The sequence below is a fragment of the Trachymyrmex cornetzi genome, unplaced genomic scaffold (genome assembly GCF_001594075.2).
Source record: "Trachymyrmex cornetzi isolate Tcor2-1 unplaced genomic scaffold, Tcor1.1 scaffold47, whole genome shotgun sequence".
Lineage (NCBI taxonomy): Eukaryota > Metazoa > Arthropoda > Insecta > Hymenoptera > Formicidae > Trachymyrmex > Trachymyrmex cornetzi.
Window position 1 is genome coordinate 401,896 of NW_017299509.1, and position 25,604 is coordinate 427,499.

Here is a 25,604-nt window from a genome sequence, read left to right on the forward strand (position 1 = left end):
GATCGAAATAGCCGCACTGATTAATTTTGGAAATTATCTCTTTCAATTTATTATAAGTAGTGCCAATAACTTCACGTTGCTTTCCATCAACAATCGCAACGTAATGCTCCGCCACTTTTTGTGCTTGCTGAACAAATGTCAGATCACCTTCTTCACGCTGATGCTTTATCACTATCTCATTATATAAATTGTCTAGATATTTGAATTCCTCCTCTGTCAGTTTTATAGCCCCGTTCTTTCCATGAAAAAAGTCGTCTCTAACAGAATCAGTGTTTACGCTTATCAGGACATGCTGAGCAAGTAGCACTTCCTTTACCTAAATCAAAATTATATTTTCTTAAAATTACATCTTACATAATATATGTAAGAATGTATAATAATTGTACAATAATTTAATTGTAAGAACAATACAATAATTTTATTTTGAATTATACTTTTGCAATGTCTTGTTGCATACGCTCAACAGCCTCTTTCCGTGCCAGTTTCTTCTGCTGTTTAACTGCATCATTGGCAATATTAACGATTTGCTTATACAAGTCCCGTGTAATCTCCAGCGTTTGAAGTACTTCATCATACTTCGCCACCGCTGTCTTTTGGTCTGAATTTAATTCTCTTCCATTTTTCTGCAAGTCTCTATACGATTCGAGCCTCCCCTAAATTTAAAGAATACAATAATTTGTAGACCTGTTGATTCCTTTTGAGAGAGAAAGAGAAAGATAAAAAGAAAAAAAAAGAGACAACTAATTACATTCAACATTATATTATAGATTGTAAAATAAGCATTATATTTACACAAGATCTGTTTCTGTAGCTAAACTAATATACACTTTTAAAACTTAAAGCGAAACAGATATACATTTAATTTGGCTGAAGCAAGAAAAAAGTTCTAGTGCAGCTTGGTGCAAGAATAAAAAAGATCCATTATGTTTACATCGAAACAAAGCATGGTTATAAATCAGTTAGAACATAATGTAAGATATAGCGAAAGTTTAAACAACATCAAAGTTTATGCTCTTGATTTTAAACTAAAAGATCAAACGTTTAGAAATATTCCCCGAAAGCATGACGAAACGCACGACAAAGCAGCGTCGACATTTGCCGCGAACAAACTAAAACTGGAAACCGGGAAACGCCGAACGCCGATCGAAGGAACACCCTGTGGATCAGCGAGACTCCAACGTAAATAAAATCGTCGGCGGACATTATTATCGGGTACGTGCCAGCGTCGCGTCCCGCCAAGGGCGTTAAAAAGCGCATCGTGCATAAAGAAAAGTTTCGTGTACACGTAGACTGTACACCGCCATGATACGAGGTTGGCGACGATAAATTGGCGTGTCCGGAAGCTCGAAATACTATTTGTTAGGCCGCGCATCGTAGAGAGTTGCGGATTGACGCTCGATCCGGCGATACGTGGACATAACGTCTTGGCACGCGTTGCACGCGTTGCACGTACCCTTGAAAAATCGAGGCGCGAGCACATGGCATATCGGAGAATCATGGCGGACCGCGGCGAGAAAGCCACGACGACTGACAGATAGACTTTTGTCTGTAATTACGACCTGGACGGCCGCGACGTTGCATTTACCTTACGCTTCTCGAGATTCCGTATCTTGTGCTCGATTACGACGATAGCTTGGCGTAACGGATCCACGGTCTCCGTAGAGGCCTGTTTTTCTAGTTTGGGGTTGGCAGAAGGCATCCTTCACGGGCAACAAACACGAACTGGTTGGGACTCGGAATGGTAACCAAGTTGAACCGAGTCATGGGGAGAAGGAGGGGGTAAATGGGACGACACTCGACAGAATGGCGGGCTGAACGTTTCCGAAATGTTGAGGATTCGCATGCGCGACATATCTTGTCCAAATGAACTTGAATAGCCAAATTTTACCCAAATCAATTCAGATGTTCTCTCAATTTTCGCCAAAAATTGTGCGGTTTCCACATTAATGAAACTATGTGATTTTATTAAAAACTGCGTATTTTTTATATGATTTTATTTAAAAAATTAGATTAACTGAACAAATTAAATTAATTCAACCGATAGAATTGTTTATTATCAGCAAAATTTTTGAATATAGAATTCTTTATTTTAATTTTTCTTTCTAAATCGAACAATAAGAGATTGATGATTTTATCTATGTCAATAAAATACTGAAGATTTTAATTACTTGATAAATTAATTCCTTTTATTAAATTCATATATAAATATTATTCTACATAGTTACATTTTATTAATTTAGAATGTACTACTTTAGTTTTGAGTCAAATAATATTTACAATAATTTTCAAATCTTCCGCTTATTTTCAGTTTCTTCGGTTACACTCATTTCAAATTTAAGTGCGAAGATTACAATGAACTATTTTGCACTGAACATTTAGTACTACACCTATACTCATTAAGCGCTCAGTGATTTCTTGCATCTGATTGGCACATTCCGTTAGATCGACGATTACGATTAAGGCCGGATTCTCATGCAAACAACGGCGCTTTAAGCGCTGATAAAAACGGATGTAAGTATAAAATTTATCTCTCTCATCCGTTTTTCACCAATGCATTTAAATTTTATTTAACAGTAGGTGCATTCAGTACTACAATCGCTCACTGAGCGCTCAGTGAGCTCTTGCATCTGATTGGCATATTCCGTTAGATCGAAAAATATAGACCAAACAGATACAAGAGCTCACTGAGCGCTCAGTGAGCAGTCGTAATACTGAATGCACCCAATATGATTCGTCATGTTGAAATTTTTTCTCTCATTTCTTTTTCATTCAAGAAAATTTACCCTATTCTTATTTGTCCAATCTGTTCTATGCTGTTTTATTACAAGGCCTGTTCTTTTTAACTGAACTTCTTGCACAGTTCATCTTTTCGCGTTTTCTCTTCAACGTGGAGATAAAAGGAAGAAAGATGAACCGTTAAAGAACTTTAGCTAAAAAGAACAGACCTATAGCTAAACAAAACAAACTTCTGTAAGATGCGTTCCGAAATGCACGAACAATGCTGAAAATCTTTAATTCATGTTATCTTTTAGTATTGGCTGCATTAAAAAAAAACAGCTTTACAACTGTTTATCCATAACCCAGACAGCACAGAATATTTATGATAAATATTTATTAATATTCAATTTTTTAAATCTTGCATAAATATTACATACATATTTTATATAAAGCTTTATTTGAAATATTATTAAAATATAGACTAAATATTTCTCTCATGTTATACTTATGGTAAATATAAATAAATATTTCTAATAAGTATTTTTTACTTGGATTATAATATCTCATTAAGTATTTTCATAGCACTTATTATAACATTTACAATAAATATTTCATAATATTTATAATAAATGTTTATAATCTGTGCAATCCAAGACCACAAAAATATTTACAAAATATTTAAAATAAATCTTACAAATATTTATAAATATTTTGTAAATATTTTATAAATATTATGTGCTGTCTGGGAAGTCAGTATTAATTCATGGGAGGGTCACGTTAACGCACAGTGCGATAGCACACATCCACTCAAATTGACCGGTGCCTAGTAATTTTTCACTACTTTACCAATGAGAATATTTTATTTTAAATTGGCCAATTAATGATGTGTGCTAGCGGATCCCGCCCTTAATTCATAATCTCTTATATTTAAGACTGTTTTAAGTACAGTCTTAAAATGTCACGAACCAATCAAGGTCGTGTTAATTAATTCATAATCGATTCTTATATTTAAGACTGTTTTAAGTACAGTCTTAAAATGTCACGAACCAATCAAGGTCGTGTTAATATCTTAAAATATTACTTAAGACATTACTTAAGGGGAGGTTCTACTTGGGAGGGTAAAAAAAATCGATTTTTTTTGCAATTTTTGCACCTCTAAAGTGTGTAGAATATGCCTGCGAAAGGATTTTGCAATATTCAAAATTTTAAAGCAATTTATGACTTGTTGAACTGGATTTTGCATTCAGCGAACAATAGTTGAATAAGTGCTAGCTATTATTGGTGAATTCTTCTATAAATGCCCATTTCCACTAACGTAGATTAACTTTAATCTCGGTCCAATTTACTCTCTGTCTTTTTCTAATCATTAGAACTAGAAAAAGACGAAGAGTAAGTTGAACTGAGATTAAAGTTAATCTACACTGATGGAAACGGGCATAAAATCATCTAATCAGACTTTAGGCCGGTTTCACCAATGCCAGTTACTTAATCGATTGTTAATTGACCAATCATATTTGCTGTTTAGTACAACTGACCAATTACGGTTGACAGTTAATCCCGATTAATCGGCATTGGTATAAAACCGGATCTTTTAGATTGAAATATTTTCTTGTTGTTTACTAAATGTTAAACAAGGATGGTTAAATTAGGGAGCACTCCGGTGGGAATCTGAGAATTGATTGTGTATCTTGATATGAGGTGAAAATTACAAAAATTGACAATTCATTAGATATTGACCAATTAAATTATGAATATTCTAGTGACTTGCTAATTTTTATAATTTTCACCTCATTTCGAGATACACAATCGACCCTCTGAACACGCCCTAGAATCTAGAATGTTTCTATTGGAAGGCAATTTTTAGCGCCATCGTAGTGAATCCACAAATGGTGAACTAAAGTTAATCACGTGACAAGAAGTGGGAAACTGATGCCATATTTAAATCTGCGCGTATACGTTCATATGAATAAATACCTAGTCATAAATTATATAACAATTGCTTAGGAACTTATAATATGCTATGCATTTTTTGCAAATAAATAGTATTGTAGAAAAGTAGTATTTAATTTTATGCGGACAAATTCTGCTTTATAAAATCAGATAGTATAAGTCAACGTTTAAATTTCTAAATGAGTTTTACGGTCTGAGAATTATTGGTAGAGCAAGTACTTCTTCCATTTCAACAAGAAGAAAATTGTTTATGATGTATGTATTTACACTACATGGCGAATGTTCTGAATTACAACTCTAACTTTAGACTTCAATTTGCGTCATACTATTTTTATTTTTCTTTTTTATCTTATCATTATTCATGTGCACGTACACTTCATGTGCTGATAATTAAAGTGCTTAGTAGAAAATTTTCTTGCAAGCGGTCAGCGACATTTTGCTAATCTTTGCGATTGTTAGCACCTCGAGGATGTTTATACTAAGCTGCTTTGACGGAAAGCAAGATATGCACAAGATAAAAATCCCGAAGCTAATAGAATATTTGGAAACAAGTTATACATATTGCTCTTTCAGCTCTCTTCAATACTACTAAATATAATAATCTTCCAAACAGAACAGCAAGTCATTATGATATCAAGATGATTCCAAAATGATCGTTAAAAGTCATTTTTCTATCATTTCCGATTTATTTTAATGTCATTTTGACATTAATCATCGTAACTTGTTGTTCTTGGAATTGTCTTTGGTTTTCCTTTCAATACAGTATCTTGATATAAAGAATTTAAAGAATTAAATAACATACTTAAATGTAACAAAATATATTAAAATATACTTCTGTAAAGTATAAATCTTACAACGCAAATCCAGGTAGAATATAAAAGTCACAATAATCAAAGAACGTTATTATCATGACCTTATTTGTCATTTATAAGTGACAAATGAAGTCACAATGACATTCTTATATTATTGTAACTTCTATGTCTATCTGGGCTTACGTTATAAGATTTAAACTTTACAAAAGTATATTTTAATATCTAATGTTACACGTATATTCATTTGTCACTTATAAGTGACAAAGAACTTGTAAGTGACAAATAAGGTCATGATAACGTTTTTATGATATTATTATGACTTCTATATTCTACCTGAGTTTGCGTCATAAAATTTAAACTTTACAGAAGTATATTTTAATATCTTTATATATTTAATTAAGTATCTTTATTTTAAATTGTTACATTATTATGACTTATTTATCACTTTTATGTGACAAATGAAGCCATGATAACATCTTATGATTATGTTCCATCTAGAAGATATACTTTCTCCGCAGCATCATTAGAAAGTGATAGAGAAATGATAGCATTAATTAACATCAATAGGAGTATATGATAAAATGTCCCAAGATATACTCGTCTCTCCAAGTAAATATGTACGATTCATTCACGTTGATCTCTGCCTCTTTCACGAATCCTCTCCGTTTGTGTGCTCGACCAACAGCACTGTCTCTGACACGTTATAGTTCTATCAGCAGAGATTTGACACTTGACCCTTGACGCTGGCCTAAGTGTTCGTGTCGGTGGGTAAATCGCAAGCATTCCGCGGGATCGGCAGTCCCGCGTCAATCATCGCGCGCTTAATTATACTTACTTGGTATATTGGCCGAATTCCGTTGTTTAGCAGTCGTCGATCACGTGCATCCGCATATATATGATCGCATTCCCCCGCGTTACGCGAAACTTGCGATATCCAACGGCGCGTCCTTCTATACGTTTCGACGTAGACGATAAATCCTTCTCTTTATTTTCTTCTTTATTTTCCCTCTTTATTTTTCTTCTTAATTTTTTTCCGTCTCGCCGAGATACGGAATTTTTTTCGATTGTTCCATCAAACTGATGTGTGTCAGCGTTTATGCGATAATCTCAGTCAAGAAGACGGATTGAGACCATGCACGTGGAAAATGCGCTCGCGATTGCCACAGGTTCACGCGCGAGGGTGAGGCAGCGCGATTAGAAAATTCCGCGATTATTCGCAGGAAAGAGATAATCGTGGCAGAAGTTTTCGCATTTTCACAAAGAAGCTACGGTGCACATGCAGTCGACGGGAATTCGCCGTTAAAAACAGAGTTTCAAATTTTCTTCTACATCGAAATCTGGTTGAAGCTGACCAACACTTTGCACCGCCGAGTCGATTAAATCTTACACGAGCAACACTCGATTGGAAAATTATAATTATTAAAAATTATAAATTGCGGTTTACAATTTGAAAGGGAACGAAGTGGATAAAGAAGTGCCAAGAATAAGTTCATATATCGAAGCTGCGAAATTGCACCGAGTAAGCAATTGGTCAAATAAATATTATTTTACAAATTTTTTCTCATCTCATGAAAAAGACATCCGATTTATCTACGTACAATTTTTTATTAATTTTTTCCTAATGCTTTTTATTTAAAAAATAAGATCGTAGAGATAATATTTATTTTTTATATTTATTGAAAATACAAATAAAAGCTAGGAAATATTTCCAAGGGAAACCGAAGGAAAAACTGTACAACCATAAATCGTATTGTCTTCACGTCATAGTTATCTATCATCTTTCTTGTTAGGAACTAAACGTCACAGAGACAGACGTCGTCGGCATTGACATTTTGTCGCAGTTATTCACTGTTCGAAAACAAATAACAGCGAATTATTCTTATACAAACATTATACTTATATTAAAAATAATTTTTTTAGTTTCAAAAATAATCAATCGTGCTCGTATCGATTCGCTTCAGTTTTCCTTTTGCGTCAAATAAATACGTAATTTTTAAATATTTATAATTTGATATCTTTTACGCAACGCGTCCCAAATACGCAGAACATTAATCAGGTTTTATTGCCCGACGAATTACATTATATCGATACGTCAATATGAAACTTCATGCGAGGGAGGATTCTTAATTGAACAATATGAACGCGCGACTCCATTCCGATAGCATCATATTCTACGCTTTTTACGTCATATAAAATCCGATACAAATTAATGAATATCTTCCTTCATATAATTGGCAAGTTATTTGACATAATTCCTGATATAATTGTTGTAAGAGCTGAAACGCGCGCTTACTACGATCGACGTTGTACTTAATCTCATGTAAACAAAGCCCCTTTTCTAATCTAATCTAGGCGCTCTTGGACGAAAACATTTAATAGTCTGTTTTTCGTTCTTTTTTTTTTTTGCAAAATAAATTGCGCAAACAATCATGTTTGAACCGAAATCAAGGCAGATCAGTCAGCGTCGTATCAACCACGCTCATTCGCGCCTATAATATATATACATATATTGTGAAAATAACGAGAATCCAGATAAAGAATCGCGACAATTATCGGCATCCAGGGAGGAAAATTATTTTCCCCTAACGTATTGAAATCTCTTATCGAACATTTCGTACTACATTGACTCGACACATTCTGCGTCGTATATAAAAATTGTTCGATTTTCAAGAAATACGCTGAAAATCGAGCAACAATTTTTTGCATCAATTTTATTTTGACTTCGTGTAAATGATGTTATGTTTGATAACGTTTTTTAACCTATTTCTGCATTTACTTGAGGCATACAGTGTTAGTGCATTAATTCTACCAAAACAAGCGTCACATTATATCACTTAAATTCCCAAAAAATCGCACACCACGATTAAAGTTTATTACAGCAATTAATTGAAGAAAAACAACTTGTTAATGATATCTTAACGTGTTTTCCCCCTCCGATGCACTTTGTACCTCGGGGCCGAAGTTTAGTTCCGTGTTTCTGCGCATGTTAAGCAAATGATATAAGGCGGATTTGGTACTTTGGAACGCGATCCACATTGATGATTTAATATTAAAACTCGTGCAGCAATGCGAAATGTAAGATACATGAGTTGCTTTTTCTCTAATATCTTTCTTTTATTTTATCTTATTTTTTCTTCTTAATGAACAACTGAGCGCGATCTTGACCGATTCTCAAAAAACGTAACAGTTCGTAAACAGTTACCAAAAATAGCAGATTAATGCCCGTTTCTATCAATGTAGGTTAACTTTAATCTCGGTTCAACTTACTCTTCAATCTTTTTTGATTCTTTGAACTAGAAAAAGATGAAGAGTTAACCCAAGCAGAACAACAAGTCATGATAACGTCAAAATGACATTAAAATAAATCAAAAATGATTGAAAAATAACTTTTAATGATTATTTTGGAGTCATTTTGACAGCATTTTAATATCATAATGACTTGTTGTTCTGCTTGGATAATTAGATCAAGATTAAAATTAAAGTACGTTAGTAGAAACGGGCATTCGAGCTTCAGCACCTACGTCGCTCGGACCTGCGCCGAAGCTTCTGTATGTCAGCAAGAACTCGAGAAGTAAAACGAATCAGTATCATAACACACCCCGCACGATGAGGGTTCGTTATCAATAGCACGCAGGGGCGACGCAATTACAAGTAGATCGCGATCGACGAATGTCGCTTCGAAATATATTATTTTGCACTCGGCACGCTCTGTCCGGCTGATTTACAATGTAATTCAGGATTTATGCGATCATTCAACCCGAAGCTCTGCAACGTGAAGGCGATTCCACCCCTTTTCTCGCGTAAGACACAAAACGATATAAACACCTCATAAAAAGTATATTCTGTCTGAAAACTATTTTCTTTTTTTTAAATATATCTTCGTATGTGTGTAAATATTTTTTTAGAAATAATTAAATAGGAATTAATTTGGAAAGCTAAGTGATTTTTACAGCAAAATCATCTTGCGTTTTGCATTTAATACAGTAGATAAATAAAAAATACAAATTTAAAAGATTTTTTTTATCTCATTTTTTTCTTCAATTGCAATGAGTTATCCAAGCTTCATATTGGATCGCAGATCACTTTGTAATGCAACCCTTTGATGTAACTTTATCTATGTATTATGTTTAAAGACCAAATCATTAAATTCAAACAAACACGATCTAGCAAATATTCGTCATGATACGTGTATCTGTTTGAATAATCGTGCGAATAATTACGTGTTATTCCATTGGAACATTCTCTTTAGATGTATATTACCCGGATCTATTATTTCCCAAACTTTCCGAGCTAAAAATATGAGCATAAAATCTCGAATTCACATCACAACGAGAATATTACAAGTTTTATCTTTTAACATTTTTTTTATTATCCTATAAACTTTTAGATAGGGAAAAACTTTTGAAGTAATCCCGCGATTAAATCGAGGAAATACGATTAATACGAGAAAAATACGAAAGATATATCTTTTAACGAGATCAAACGTGACAGTTTCAGATGATTGACAATTTGATCTATGATTACGAAAGATATATCTTTTAACGAGATCAAACGTGACAGTTTCAGATGATTGACAATTTGATCTTCAACGATATGGGGAACGTAATGCAATTAGCCGAGGCCGAGGACGAGGAGAGCCTCAAGTGCAATGGCACGATTCACGCGGAACTGCCAATCGAATTGCGTTTCAATGACGGCCACTTGGTGGCGATCATCACTTACAGCATCCTAATGGTGATATCGGCCATTGGAAATATTTCCGTGCTGACCATAATAAAAAAACGAAAGTCCAAGTCCCGGATACAGAATCTCGTAATGCACTTGTCGATCGCTGACCTCTTCGTAAGTATAACGACGCGGGCGCAAATAACTTGCGATAAAGTAATCATACCGCTCGCGATTTGCGCTTCAATGCAGCAAACGATATGAGATATGTCGCATCTTGTCATCGTCCAGGTGACATTCCTGATGATGCCATTCGAAATCGGATGGGCGAGCACGGTATCCTGGGAGGCAGGAGACGCGATGTGTCGCATAATGGCTTTCTTTAGGACATTCGGCCTGTATCTTTCATCCTTTGTAATAATCTGCATAAGTATAGACAGGTCAGCAACAACGATAACCATAAATCGCGTTTATTCTGCGACACTTTTAGTGCGCACTGCATATTAAAACCTAAAAGTTGTACACTGATTTAATCTAACTATAAAAATAAAATGTAAATATTTCGAATTATAAAATACACATATTTTACTTAATAGTATAATAAAATGTGTTGAGGATTTCACAGTTTAACTCGTTTCTATATTTGTCAAAGACATATCTTTATGGCAATTATGTGTGTACAATACAACAGGTTTAATATGCACTAATGAGCACTGATTGTGAATGCATCCAATTAAATTCACTGTTAATTCCAATCCATTGAACGTTGTATCCCATTCAGCAGAAATGTTCAAATTACATCATTAATATATAACAATAGAAACAGCCTAACAACGCAATGTCAATAGGATATCCGTATGATGTATTCGGGATATTTCTGCTGTGGAGTACGTTAACACGATTTGCTGTATTTAAGATAATCGCATGTTTTGGATAAGACTACACTGTAACTTCATCTTCTAGATATTACGCCGTGATGCGACCCCTCCAAATACTAGATATTCACAGGAGAGGGAAGATATTGCTGATGCTTGCGTGGATTGGTTCTGTACTTTGTTCCATGCCACAGGTGCACTAATTTTTACTCAAACTGTATAAAATGCCACTTCGCTTCGTGACCGGCGTTAAACGGCATGTTTCGTTTCCTGTAGATGTTGGTGTTCCATCTTGAAACGCATCCAAATTACACTTGTTATACCCAATGCATAACGTTCAATATCTTCCCATCGTACGTGCACGAAGTTTCCTACAGTTTGTTCGGTATGGTAGTGATGTATTGGTGCCCCCTGATTGTAATATTCTATACTTATACCAGTATTTTCATGGAGATCTGCCGTAGATCCAGGGAGAGGAGTGAAGGTACGGTCGAATGTAATTTATCATGCCGTAAGAATTATTCATATTGCATGCTAAAAGTTATTTGAAGCGCGTGCACTGAAAAAGAATCTAATAACAGTTATTTAATATTGAGTGAAATAATTTCAATCAAATGTTCGGTTAATGTAAGAAAAAATTAGCATGTAGTTGAACTAACTAAACGCTAATTTTACTTTTCTAAATATTTAGTAATTATTATCATGGATTGATTACTATTATTATGGTTGGTAATATTCTAAATATTGCACTAATTCGCTAAACAAAATACATTTGCTATTACCAAACTTTTTCTCGATGTATTTCTGATTTAATTAACAAATATAAATTTAATAGGAGATACTATTTAATACGTGTAGTAATAAATAAATGATGCGATATACTAAACAGGTATTCTTTGCAGACAGAATACGTCGCTCCTCGTGCAGTTTTCTAAGCCGAGCGCGAGTACGCACCTTAAAAATGACGATAACCATTATCGCTGTCTTCATTATCTGTTGGAGTCCTTACTACGTGATGAGTGTTTGGTGAGTCTGTGATTACTCTTAATTTCTAAAATATTTTTCTCGTCGACTAAAAATCAATCGCAATATTAGTAATAACATATGCATTTCAAAAAGTTGACAGTATCGCCAGATTATATAAACGTATAAAAAAGATCGATGATTGACGTACATAATGTACAACTTTGACGTGACTGACGCTCACGGCTATAGATACGCAAATTCTATCTTACAAAAAGGAAAATAACATCTCTCATGTTAAAAATCTCACTATTAAATTCTGTGATCTTTATCGGCAAACGCGTGCAAACAGGTATTGGATTGATCGATCATCAGCCCTCAAAGTCGACGAACGCATTCAGAGAGCTCTTTTCTTTTTCGCGTGCACCAACTCCAGTATGAATCCCATCATCTACGGTATCTTCAATATTCGTCAAAGAAATAAAGTAAGTATTATCTATCTCGAACGTTATGACGCTGTAAATTTTCTTCAATTCAATCAAGCTTCTAGTCATTAACTTCAATAACATCTCATATAAAATCGTAAATTATTTTATCGACAAAGTTTTGTATTAAAAAATTTAGATCGACATGCATACGTAACGATCTTATAGCCGATGTTAATCAAATTCATCGTCACTTTAAGCGTGAAATAGAATTTGATTCAGGACGAATTCGTGTAATTGTCACATCAATTCGATTATCCGCGCTCTACGTGTTGTTAATGCCACGTTTATCCATGCAATTGCAATAGATATTTTAACATCTTACGAAGACAAAAATGAATCTATACCGCTTGCATTAAAAAAGAGGCATATTTCCGTGGCTTTTGTTTGATAAAAATTGAAAAGTTACATTAACACTCATTTTTTTCTACTCATGCATTCAAGCTAACAGTTGGCTGTTGCCTGTATTTCCAGGCACAGCTTCAATCCCATCCTCTTCTGAAGCTCGTCAACACAACTGTGGAACTTCCTGTTGTCGCATACGCCAGAGATTCCATTTTCACCATTTTCGTAATAACATTGCCGATTTTTTTTAACCCTCCAACTTCATATAACAGACGTTCATCGCATGATCGTAATGGTAATTTGTTATCTCGATAATTAGATATTTTTCTCTACTAATTGATAAGTAAATCCCCACCTCACATCTTGCATCCGCATGTTTACATGCGCGTTTAATAGAAGAGTAATCATTGATGCTTTCTTGAAGAAATGAAGAAAGCAATTACAAAAAACAACGAATGTTCGAACCAGACGCAAAGACGTTTAAGAAAAACATTCAAACTTTAGGACGGTCGATTAGACGAGATTTAGGACTTCGGCAGTTTCAAGTTCCACGAAAATTTCTATTTTCGTTCTAGGCGCCGATGCGTACAGCCACCATCGAGACCCGGGTCACGCCGCTGTCTCTATCCATCAAACTTCTCGATTGTCAATGAACGCGACGTTCGTCGGCTCGAATAGATGCGTTTAAACCAATGATGTTGGCTTAAATATCTGCGTTCTTTTACGAAAATAAAAAGTTTCAGCAGTAGTGCTGTCACGAACTCCATCTTACATGACGGTGCATCCACGTGCGGATACTGTCCGGAAACTGTCATGGACGCAGAGCTGTTCAAAAGTTCCTCATCTTACTCTACCAGATGCATGATGAGATTAAGTGAGATGAAAGCGACTGTGATCGATCAAATTAAATCGCGCCCTATGGAAGAAGATCCTCTGACGAAGTTGAAGAAACGCGATGAAGATGAAGAAACAGAGATTTTTCCTAGGTGAACTATGTATTCATTTGTCTCTAGATGTATTTATTTTCAAGTTAGATAAGAACTTTTAAAAGAAGATTCTAGACTAAGTTTTTATATGTATTTGTTACGATATAAGCAAATGTTGCAAATGCAACTGTGAACGTGCTTCGTCAAGTATGTGTTCTTTCTTTTTTTTATATATGTATATACTTTCGCGACACAAGGTTGTGCAAACAAGTTACGTAAGCTATTTATACACCGTTTATGTTCTGTATATTTTTATAAGGAGGAAAAAGATATCGAACAAAATGTGTGCGTTTGCATCGCGCAATCCTCTTTCATTACTTAAAAACTGTTAAAGGATAAGCTCGCAGTCAATCTATTGTGTTTCTGTCTGTATATTTTCCATAAATAAAAAAAGGAAAATTATAATTTGTGTGACACGCGTATAATATTCAGATTACTATTCCTGCGTGATCGGGTAACGTAATATGTTACACGTAATGATGTATTTTGGTCCATAACAGGTAAGGGAGTCAGCGTCTGTTTCCTGGAATCTGCAGACGCAGATCTCTGTAGCGTTCGTCAGCTCAACCTGAATTGAATTAAATCTGCGTGACTTCGTACCAAGTCTGGTACATATAACAGGCTAGTTATATACATCAGACTCAACTCGTACATCGTATCTGTAATGTCGGTCAATTAGGATGGAAAATTTATCGCATTGTACGGTGCGACCGCGCTAAGTCTCGGTCAGCATCCGACACGGCTGAAACGTAGATAATGACGAAGACGAAATGACGGCAGAGACCGAAGCGATCCCTTTCGTTTCGCATGTTCGCCACGGCACGTGTATCATGTGAACGAAAAATGGCATGACGTGTCGAAACGTAAAAGCAAAACATTTTGTTATGTTGAAATCGGTTAAGAGCAATAATCTTCCGCCCATAAATTTTCAAGCTCCTTTGATGCCACAACAAATCAATCTGCTTGTAAAGATTAGAAACATCACCAATCGTCAGATGTGACAAAACGTCGGACGAAACATGAAAAAGTATTAAAAGGAATACATAGAAATTTATAATACTCCAAAGAACACATCAAATTAAGAGAAAATCAAAATGACTTTATTTTGTTGTCATGAAAGTCAAAATGATGTTTTTTTGTTACAAAATTTGTCGTTAAGGATAAAAATTAAGTCGTTTTGACTTTTTGTTGACTTTCGTATGTTCCTTGAGAATTTGTATAACTCATAAATATCTAATTTGCAAAATGCTCATGTATTTAACGTTATTGGAGTTAAGGACGTTGCTTACGCGCTCACTACTATTTAATCTTCGAATTCAAAGATTAAATTTTGGGTGAAAGATTGGCAAATTTTTTTGGAAACACCGTGTATATCACCATGGAGGAAACTAGGCTTTATGCAACGTGTCTACGGTTTGAAACTGGTGTGGATGAGTAGGTGGGACCACTTCCCACACACGTGTAACTGGCACACCAGCAATATTGTTACATACCTGTTGCAAGGTTCGTCGCATCGAAGAGACCTAAACTGTCACAGAGACTCTCTCCGAGATTGAAGTAGTTTTTTAACTATAAAAATGGTTAATATATCAATAAGAAGCCGAAATTACGAACGCAGAAAACTGGTTACCTTCCTACAGAATTTCCTTAGTGATTTGTCTATATAGTGACTTGTCTATAGATATCGCGATGTGATGATAGTTTCATAGGTACAGGTACATTCCAAAATAAAAAAAAGCACAAAATGCTAATGTGCGAATGAGAATTGCATATTAATCGATTTCGCCGAGAAATTCCTCGTGTCACCGTAGAAGGAAGCGTTTAATTTATATTAGCGCCGGCTCTGACACACCTTTCCGCTATGACTATTTCATATCGTTAAAAACATCTTGTGGGCGGATGCACACAATAATGTCGGAGTAATGTATTGACGATACCATTAATCATTCAGCCACATCATACGGCAATAATATTGCTTACTCCATTGTCCATTTCGAATTGCAGAATTGGTTTAATAAAAATTAAAATACATTCAATAATGTAATAAAATGTAAATTCCTCAAAAAAGTAATATACATTTAAATAAACAATATTTTTGAGATAAAATCTTCACAAATAAACATAAATTAATTCTTTCGTCTGTTCTCTTCCGATTGTCCAATTTAAATACAAATTACATTCGCACGTAAAGATTTTTATTTGCAATTTTTATTTCTTTATTCTTATCTTTCCATTCGTTGTTTGTATGTTTGCAAGATTAATTTTAAATCTCAAACAGCCTGTCGTTCTTGTTCTATTGTTTTCTTTTAGAAATGCAATTACAATTTGTAGTCTTTTTAAAATAATAAAATGATCTTGATTCATCTTAATTCATCAGTGTTTTCTCTGCTCGTTACGTATCAAGCGCAGGTAGTACAAAATCTCGTTTGTAAAGCCGTATTCGTGGGCGACGTATAAAGTCGCGGACAGTCCGTATCCGCGCTCCAGTCGGCGGCTGTGTCTTCTGCATCCGCGCGCGTGCCGTCGTATCCGTCAGAATCTACTGCATCGCGATTTCGAGACGAGAGAGTGGCACCGAGGGGATTGCAGGAATTTTGGGTTGCACTTTCTAATTTTTGGAAACCCACCATTGATACCGAATACTCGCGCAGAGTGCATCGGGGTCGCATCAGGATGCGGGTCCCGATTTTGTTGATCCTTGGGCTGCTGGTTATCTATGCCGTCGATGGTAACGTCATACCTGACGAAGGTAAAGGTTTTGATTATAAGGAAAGTGACAAATATTTATGAGGGATAATTTCATGTTGACGAATTAGCGATGATCATGTTAACTCCGATTCGCATTCCCTTCTTGCGAAAATAAAATATTTCTTCCGTTACTTTCTTCGCGTTTCTTAGACTATACTGTTGAAGACCATTCGCGGCGCGGCGCGACAAGAAACCCGGTAGTAACGTGAGATCGGTGATACGTGAGACGTCTTCACGGTTAGGTGCATTGATCAACTCTTGGTCACTCAACTCTTGTATTCTTTCGCAGAATTCTTTATATTATATCTTTAAATGTATATTAAACAGCATAAATAAAATACAACTTTCTATTAATTAACAATTAAGCTTTTTATTATATAAATGCAGAATTATTTTTAATTACCCGCTATCTTTTTTTTATTTTGCCGTTTTACAACAGCTCTAACTACGAGCCTGCAGGATGCTTGGTACAATGATGAATTCGTTATCGCAATATCCAACTTCAAGGATAACAGAAAATCTTCCAGTGGTCCAGTGGAGACTCTGTTATCTGTGAAATATCTGGGGAAAACGAAATTAGTGCTCATAATCGATCGACGAACAAAACGCGGTGAGCCAAGATTTGTCTGAATCACGATCTTTTGAATTTCTGCGTTGTCATTATTTTAATTTATTTAATGTTTGTCGTTCTCCAGTTATACTTGAGAGTCTCGATGATACGGGTCGACGCAGCGCATCGCATATCAAAGTGGACAGCCTCACAGTGAACACTCCTCTGAAGAGTCTGATTATACTGGTGCATCAGGCTCAACCTAATCCTCGCGTGGATGTGTACGTCGATTGTATTTACGAGGGTTCTATATCGCTCAAGTTAACTTTCCGTCACATATCTGGAAACGAGGACTCTGTAGAAGGATACGTGGAAGTAGTAAGTTTTTACCTTTCACAAAATATTTTTCACAAAGTTTTAATTTAGATAAATCTTGAATATGTTATCACATATGTTAGTTAAGACAATTCACGCTTTTTTTATGCTCGCCAAGGAAATAAATGTGAATACATTGTCTGCAGTTGCTTTTTAAATAAAAAAAAATTTCCCGCATACTTGTTTCCGCATACTTAATTTTGTCCAATATTATTTTTTGCTGTCGCTTTCTTCATTTACAATCGTATAGCAGTTTCTTATTTACGTGTTATTCGTGACGTCCACAAACGTGGGACGACGTCTTTCCAAATATGGTTGACGAGACCTAAGCTAGTTGCTTCTGTTACATGCACCTGGTTGGCTTACCCAACTCAGACACAACGATCCCTGACTACTCGGATGAATTGAATTAGTTTCAATGAATTATTCGCGCCCTATTTCTGCCACTAGTAATATTACATTCCGACTTTATGCAATATTATAACTCTACGATTACTTTCAATTCTTGATTCAATTCTTGTGGATATCTTTCGCTACTAAAATCAAAATAAATTGCCATATTGATTTTGACAGAAATTTAACAGTATTTAAAATATTATTAACTTTACTCTTGATAATTACAATTCTCTTGATATATTACAACTCTGTTTATCCGAACATCGGGGAACACGACAGTTTCGATAACCGATGATTTAGATAATAGGGGTTCACTAACTTCATACTAGTATTTACTAGTTCTGATAATAGAAGCTGACGTTCAGAAAATTGAAATCGAGCGTATCGAGCTCCTATTACTATAACTACAACGCCATAGTTCAGATAATAGGAATTCAACTACGAGTTAGGATGTTCGGACTTAAGCATGAACTTGTTTGTGTAGATACTGATAAACTAGATAAACGAAATTCTACTATATTATCTACTTCACTAATTCGTTTAATTAAAATTTATTTGATTAACAGCAATATTTATTCATTTATAAACACGTTATAAAATTCTTTTAGTTCAAAGAACGAAAATGCCGAATAAAAGTATATCAGACTGCAACCATTACTGATGTGCTGAGGAAAGAGCAATGTCCCGACAACCTATCCGACATGAAGCAGCTCTCAGTATTCGAAACCGATACGCCGAAAACACCTATCGATTCTGATGAAGACTATCAAACTAAACCTACCGATCAATCTGACGAAACAAGCGATGAAAGTAACGGATGGGGATCGCATAATAATGGTCAGTGGATTTCCCAGTGGATTCCTTCGGATCATAAGAAATCTCCCATTAAGAAGCATCAAGGTCATCCGAGTGATAGCAATCGACCTAAGAAAAAAGATCACTCGGGACATCCAAAAGGCAAAAGCAAACCCGATAAATACGATCCATACGACTCTTCTGATCCGTTTTCTCCATCTAATGAAACGGACAATCTTGACTATCCATATGGATCTCATCCTCCACAATCTCCGGCATCTCGCCCCAAAAAACATCCTAAATCTGGTAAACCCAAACAATCAGGTTCGAAGCTCGATAAACCGGATCCGTATGGCTACGGCAAACAACCTGATGGATCGAGTCCATATGATTTTAACACAAACGTTAACACAAATTTTAACACAAATCCTCCCTTAACATCGGACGAGTCTACTGGGCCATCTATTGGTTTCAACAATCCTAAACGACTTGGTCGAAGTCCGTATCCCGGTAGTTCGGGTAAGAATGCGTATCCTTATCCAACGGACATGCTTGATTCAGATGAATTACCCGGCAAAAGAGTACCCAGGAGAGGCGACATCGGAATCCAAAGTCTGGATGAGAGAGGTGGGTGAGATAAGCGGATATTAAATTAAGTCAGTTAACGTGTTCTCACGAGAAGTGTTTTCCAGTCTGCCAGACCGATGATCAAATCGTGAAAACCTTGAACGAATTAATCAACGCTACCAGGAAACTCGGGAGGGAGTTGGAACTAAATGTGAGTTAAGCGATCAAGTAATAAAGCAATTCCTTCATTATATGTGAATTAATATCCTTGAATCTTAAATTAATGCTCTCACAATGATTTCAAATTAAATTAAACATAAAAATTTGTAAATTCTTACATTTTATTTTTAATTTACAAATTATACATAAAGTTTAATTATTAAAACATTTTGACAAGAAAAACCGCTAGTATTGAATTATAAGAAAAAATTGGTCAATTTGAAAGACTTACGACTCATCGTCTTTCGTTTTACAGAGGATGGAAACCCAACATCTTCGTCATTTGATTGAAAACTGTTCGGCGTGTCGTACCGGTGAGTGACGTTCCGTCGTATTGAAAGGACACGTGCTCGAAAATAACAGTTCTTTTAATTTAGAAGTTAGCCAAAACCGCATCGTAATGCCACAGTTGAATGAATCTTATTAATCTATCTCACGCGCGTCGTCCTTCACACCCTCGAACTTAATCTGTACGTGACAGTTGTCAGCGGAGACTATCTATTTATATGCAACGAGTTGTATTAAGCAATCTTTCAACGCAATAAATGCCTGTTGTTAGAAAAATTCAACTTTGTTGTGACTCTTATATTCTTGCGTTGCGCAATCTCTTTCGATATGTGGGCAGCTAGCGGAAGCTTTCATTTAATCATTTAAAACGCGATCTTTTTGCAAAGATCAAACGTCGCTAATTTCTCCGAGTTAATTGTTCTTCAATTACAAATTTCCAATTTATATAAAAATCCTGTTGCAATGTAATCGAGACAAATTTTACTTGCTTCCTATCGTCTCTTTTTCTTCAGATAAATATTTCGCTATCAGAAGATGATTAATTCATTAAATTAAAAATTAAGATGGACGCTTGGAAATGCGTAATAGTTATCCCATTGTTACACTGTCTTTATTCTAAGGAGATCAAGAATGCGCAGGATCCGCGACGTCGATCTTAAGTCAATCTCTTTAAGCACGCGTATATACCACTTGCACGTGCACGTACGACACGCTGGGCCGTTGCATAATTTTCTGGGCCCGCTCGACGGTGTGCACGGCGCGTATGGAAGACCGGCTGTCGAAAATCCCCCGAAAATTGGCAATTCACTCGTCATTCGAGCCGTGATCCCGGTAATTCCGTAGTGCCAACACCGCCGCTGTCCACGTGCGACCATAACTCTCCGTGCTATCCCGGCGTCGATTGCCGTAACACACCGAGCGGACCCCAGTGCGGCCCCTGTCTACGTGGTTACTCCGGAAACGGACGGGTCTGCGTCAAAGTGGTCAAAAGCTATCCCATCACCTGCCTCCAACGGCCGTGCTTCCTGGGGGTGCGGTGTTACGATGATGACGATTATGGTTACAGGCAAGAAAAACGCCACTAAGTCTCTAACGATCATTTAAGTCTGTAATGGAACAAGATCAAAGTACAGATTCACTTTAATCTCGATTTGTAATTTACCGTTTATCCTTTTCTAATTTTTAGAAGTAAAAAAAGATAAAAAAATAAGTTAAATCAAGATTAAACTTAATCTGAGTAGTAGAAATGGACATAATAAGACTGACAAATTAAAGATGACCTCTTAATAACAAATAGAATGTTTCACGAGAATCTCTGTTGTAATTTAAGTATAATTCTGCTCAGATGCGACAGATGTCCAAACGGATACACCGGCGATGGCAAAAGATGCGAGAGGATAAGAAACCCCTGCGACCGTCATCCCTGTCATCCGGAAGTTAAATGCCATCCTACTTACAATCCACCGTATTTCAAGTAAACGTTTCACAAGCATATTTTCTTCGGATCTCATATATAATTTTTACTGAAATAAATTCTTTCTATAAAAATTATGAAAGCTTGTTTAAGAAATTTGTCTTCCCAAAGTTACGCAATCAACAAATTCTTGATGTAAAATTTGATATAAAAATATTTGATGTAAAATGATATAAAAATTTTCACGTCTGCTTAGCTTTGCAATTATTTTTCAAGTATATACAGTCTATATTTTCTCGAATCAAGTAGAATGTCGTGGAATATATGTATCCTGTGTTTTATGGTTCTTGTCAATCTTATATGTGATGTAGATGCGGCCCATGTCCACCGAGATATGTGGGTAACGGCACGGTGTGTCTCGATGCGAATGAATGCGAGCTGGCGCGACCCTGTCACCCCGGAGTACGGTGCATGAATCTCCATCCTGGATACAGATGCGACCGTTGCCCGACAGGTTACACGGGGCCGATGACGGAAGGCGTCGGTATCGAGATGGCCAGGACGCAAAAACAGATCTGCCAGGACATAGACGAGTGCGAGACCAACAACGGCGGATGCGATCCTTATTCGGAGTGTATTAACACGGAGGTGAGATGTCTACTCAGCAAACAAATTAGCGTTATTTGTTGTCATTTTGACGTTATTTTAACTTTAAAGACGCCAAAATGACGATAAATAACGTCGGCTTGTTTGCTGGATATTTAACAAATTAAAATCCATTTTGTTCTGTTTCAAATATGTTACTTTCTGTTCCTGAAGGGATCCTACAGATGCGGTCCGTGCAGAAGTGGTTACGTTGGCAATCAAACGACAGGATGTCATGTTCAGGAAGGTGCCTGCCCAGGTTTGACAACGGTCTGCGATGTCAATGCCTATTGCATCGCCATGTATGCCTACGAATTTACATGCAAGGTAAGCGTCTCTATTGTGTATTTATCACCCAACGAAAACTGATATACCTAAATAAAATATGAACTTACAATTAGTGGAATAAACTTGGATATTATTTAGGAAAATTAACGAAAAATAGAGCTGTCCTCATCTTTGTAATTCTCTTTAGATTTTTATAATTATAATAATTTGTAACTACAATCCCTATTATCTAATTTTACTGATTAAAACTCGTCTCTTTTAATCAAAATCTTTTATAGTGTCATGTTGGTTGGGCTGGAAACGGGCATTTTTGTGGTACCGACAGCGACAACGATGGCATCCCCGACAGGAGTCTTAATTGCCAAGACCGTAGCTGTCACGCTGACAATTGTCAGACGGTACCGAACAGTGGCCAGGAGGATGCCGACGATGATGGTATCGGTAACGCTTGCGACGATGACGCCGACAATGACGGCGTATTGAATCTGACCGATAACTGTTGGCTCATTTATAATTCAAACCAGCTCGACAGCGATAGCGACAAAATCGGTGATGCCTGTGATAATTGCCCGATGAATTGGAATCCGTATCAGGAGGACTTTGACGACGATGGCGAGGGTGACGCGTGCGATAACGATTTGGACAACGATGGTAAATTTTTAACGTTAAAAAAGAATACAAGCAACATACACATATGATTATGTGAATCTTCGCAGATATTGATACATAAATTAGTTTACGTACCAATTTCATGGAGGCTCGCATAGGTATTTTTTATTACTTGTATTATATTTATTCTTAAAGCCTCAAATATTATTATTCTATTTTATTTTGAATTAAAAATTTTCACACATTTTTTCATCATTTTACATTAAAAAATTACTAGTTGAAGTTGTTGACAATAAATGATGTTGCTAATAAAAGGATATCGTTCAGGTATACCTAACAATCAAGACAACTGTGACAACGTAAAGAATTCAAATCAGCGCGATACCGATGCGGACGGCATCGGCGATATCTGTGACAATTGTCCTAGTATTAGCAATGCTGACCAAAATGATATCGACGGCGATGGCGTGGGGGATGTTTGCGATACCAACGCGGATCGCGATAGGGATGGTGTCCAGGATGACAAGGACAATTGTCCGGACGTGACGAATCCCGGACAGAACGACGGCGATCGTGACGGCATAGGCGACGAATGCGACGACGACATCGACGGAGATGGTGTACCCAACGGGAGCGATAACTGTCGTTACGTCTACAATCCGAATCAGCGTGATCTTAATCGTAAGTTTTAACGGATTGCTTTATAATAATGTTTAGATTGTAATCTGATTTTTTTTCTGCAGACAGAAATATAAAATTCTATATTAAAATATTAAATCATTATTCAAAATTTTCTTGATTTTAAACAGAATATCGCACAATAAAAAATTTATTAAATCTTAATACATATTTCTTTGTATAGAAGTAGTAAAAATATATTTAGTTATATAACAAAAATAAATAAAACATATATATTTATTTGATACGAAAACCATTAATTTGATTTAATTGTTATTTTTTATTGAATTACTAAATGTAACATTTACTAAATGTATACATTTAGTAAATATTTGTTTAGAATTATTCAAATAAATACTCATTAAAATTTAATATTTATTATAATGTAATGCGTTCTGTGAAATATTGTTATTATTATTAGTTGTAGAAAAGGAAATATTATCGAAACACGAAGAGAATAATATTTTGTGTTTTATAGACGATGGCATTGGCGATGCATGCTGGAACGATAATGACAACGATACAGTTACTAATACCCAGGACAACTGTCCAAATAATAGTTTAATATGGACAACGGATTTCCGTAAATACTTTACAGTCGCTCTCGATCCATACGGTACAGCGCAACAAGATCCCGCATGGAGAATTCATCATGAAGGTGCTGAGATTCAACAGCTTCTTAACAGCGATCCCGGAATCGCGATAGGTAGGTTTATATATATCGTAAAGATACATGAAAAAGGCATATAAAATCTTCAAGTCGCCTTTCAATAAATTTCTACAATGCTTCAAAAAACTAAGTAAGATAATCAAATTCTTGAAATGAACAAAAAACAAGAAAAAGTAAAAAACATGCTGCTGGGAATTCGCGCTATTAAAATTGCTATACAATATAAATTATTTATATTGTAGTGCTTGAAATTCAACAAGTATAAAAGAAGATAAAATCTTAATTTTTTCATTATTAATTAATTTGTTTACAATAATTACATCCTTTTCATCGATTTCTCCATCTACAAAGGACCGGACGAGCTAAGTAACGCTGACTTCGAAGGAACTTTCTACGTCGATAATCACGATGACGACGACGATTTCGCGGGCTTCGTCTTTTCCTACCAGGATAATCGACATTTTTACGTTGTTTACTGGAAGAGGAATGCACAGGTTTACTGGGAACCATCCCCATTCCGCGCTGAAGCGGATCCTGGGTTTGTAATGAAGCTCGTTCAATCCGACACCGGACCGGGCGAGATGCTCCGAAACAGTCTCTGGCATAAGGAAGACACCCCTAATCAGGTGAGGGTCTTGTGGAGAGAACCGGGAATCAGTTGGCAGCCAAGAGTATCATACAGGTGGCATCTGTTGCACAGACCTAAGATCGGCCTGATCAGATTCTGGCTGTATCAGGGCACACAGCAGATAATCGACTCTGGGAACGTGTTCGACTCGACTCTGCAAGGTGGTAAACTAGGTGTCTACTGCTTCTCGCAGGAAATGATCACCTGGTCGGATTTACTGTATAGGTGCACAGGTAAAGTAATCTCTCGACAGCAATTTTTACAAAGCGCAAACCTAATGAATCAGAAACTTAAATTAAACTCTTATTATAATTTAATTACAAAACATGACGTAGTTATTCCAACAAATGTAAAAAAAAGTGCCATAAATTTTTAATGGAATAATGTACAGGGAAATGTGCAAAACATTTTATAAGCTCAAAATTATTATTATAATGTTTACAGATACGATTAACATTATTTTTCAGATACCGTGCCTCAAACTGTGTGGGATCAGCTACCTGATAATTTAAAGAGAGAAGTTCAGGTGGAGATTTCTAACAAGTATCAACAACAACAAGTAATACAACGCAGAATGAATTACGATTTCTAAAACAGGCTCTCGATGATTTATTTTATCGTAACAATGGGTAAAAAAATACGTGGATTGAATCTAAATCTCTGTAATTTTAATTTTTAAATAATCGAGGAGCCACGAACGAATTATAATCTACTACAATAAAACGTCAAAATAACGCATTTTTGACGAGTTTAAATAAACTCAATTTGCATATAAGTTCAAAATTTTACGATAAATTTTGTATATTATACATATATATATAGATGTCTTGTAACAAAAATATTTAATATTCCACAAAATGATGAATATATTTCTCCTATTTAACCAATTAATCATTTTTTTGTTGTATTTAGAAAAATTATATTATTTCAGTTTC

At 35.7% G+C, this 25,604-nt stretch overlaps 3 protein-coding genes across 7 annotated transcripts in view; 2 read left to right on the forward strand and 1 right to left on the reverse strand.

The window, feature by feature from the left end:
* The window catches only part of Capr (caprin family member), a 4,614-nt gene extending 2,881 nt beyond the window's left edge, over nt 1–1,733 (reverse strand). Inside the window, exons 1-3 of the mRNA XM_018513547.1 lie at nt 1,586–1,733; nt 435–653; nt 1–316 (exon numbers count right to left, since the gene is read on the reverse strand). The exon at nt 1–316 is cut by the window's left edge and continues 1 nt beyond it. Coding sequence (XP_018369049.1) covers nt 1–316; nt 435–653; nt 1,586–1,699 — 649 coding nt within the window. The 5' untranslated portion in view covers nt 1,700–1,733. The remainder of the gene's footprint in view (nt 317–434; nt 654–1,585) is intronic.
* Nucleotides 1,734–6,208: 4,475 nt separating this feature from the next.
* LOC108765049 (Adipokinetic hormone receptor) lies at nt 6,209–13,501 on the forward strand. Of its 3 annotated transcripts, XM_018513545.1 has the most exons (9): nt 6,209–6,999; nt 10,041–10,322; nt 10,437–10,585; nt 11,109–11,214; nt 11,297–11,504; nt 11,923–12,046; nt 12,336–12,468; nt 12,943–13,108; nt 13,389–13,501. In XM_018513545.1, the coding sequence occupies exons 2-9, from the start codon at nt 10,047–10,049 to the stop codon at nt 13,499–13,501; spliced, it is 1,275 nt and encodes a 424-aa protein (XP_018369047.1). In that variant the 5' UTR covers nt 6,209–6,999; nt 10,041–10,046. The 3 variants fall into 3 exon arrangements, with proteins under 3 accessions (XP_018369047.1, XP_018369045.1, XP_018369046.1); XM_018513543.1 differs by lacking the exon at nt 13,389–13,501 and having other exon boundaries at nt 10,047–10,322; nt 12,943–13,348; XM_018513544.1 differs by lacking the exon at nt 12,943–13,108 and having other exon boundaries at nt 6,211–6,999; nt 13,389–13,485.
* A 267-nt stretch (nt 13,502–13,768) lies between these two features.
* Nucleotides 13,769–25,411, forward strand: Tsp (Thrombospondin). Of its 3 annotated transcripts, XM_018513541.1 has the most exons (16): nt 16,271–16,548; nt 16,987–17,157; nt 17,243–17,475; nt 18,477–18,651; nt 18,787–19,290; nt 19,356–19,441; nt 19,706–19,763; nt 20,581–20,803; nt 21,083–21,211; nt 21,523–21,799; nt 21,971–22,123; nt 22,363–22,735; nt 23,021–23,374; nt 23,850–24,077; nt 24,393–24,902; nt 25,137–25,411. In XM_018513541.1, the coding sequence occupies exons 1-16, from the start codon at nt 16,473–16,475 to the stop codon at nt 25,259–25,261; spliced, it is 3,675 nt and encodes a 1,224-aa protein (XP_018369043.1). In that variant the 5' UTR covers nt 16,271–16,472; the 3' UTR covers nt 25,262–25,411. The 3 variants fall into 3 exon arrangements, with proteins under 3 accessions (XP_018369042.1, XP_018369043.1, XP_018369041.1); XM_018513540.1 differs by lacking the exon at nt 16,271–16,548 and adding an exon at nt 13,769–13,799 and having other exon boundaries at nt 18,477–19,290; XM_018513539.1 differs by having other exon boundaries at nt 18,477–19,290.
* The last annotated feature ends 193 nt before the right edge of the window (nt 25,412–25,604 follow it).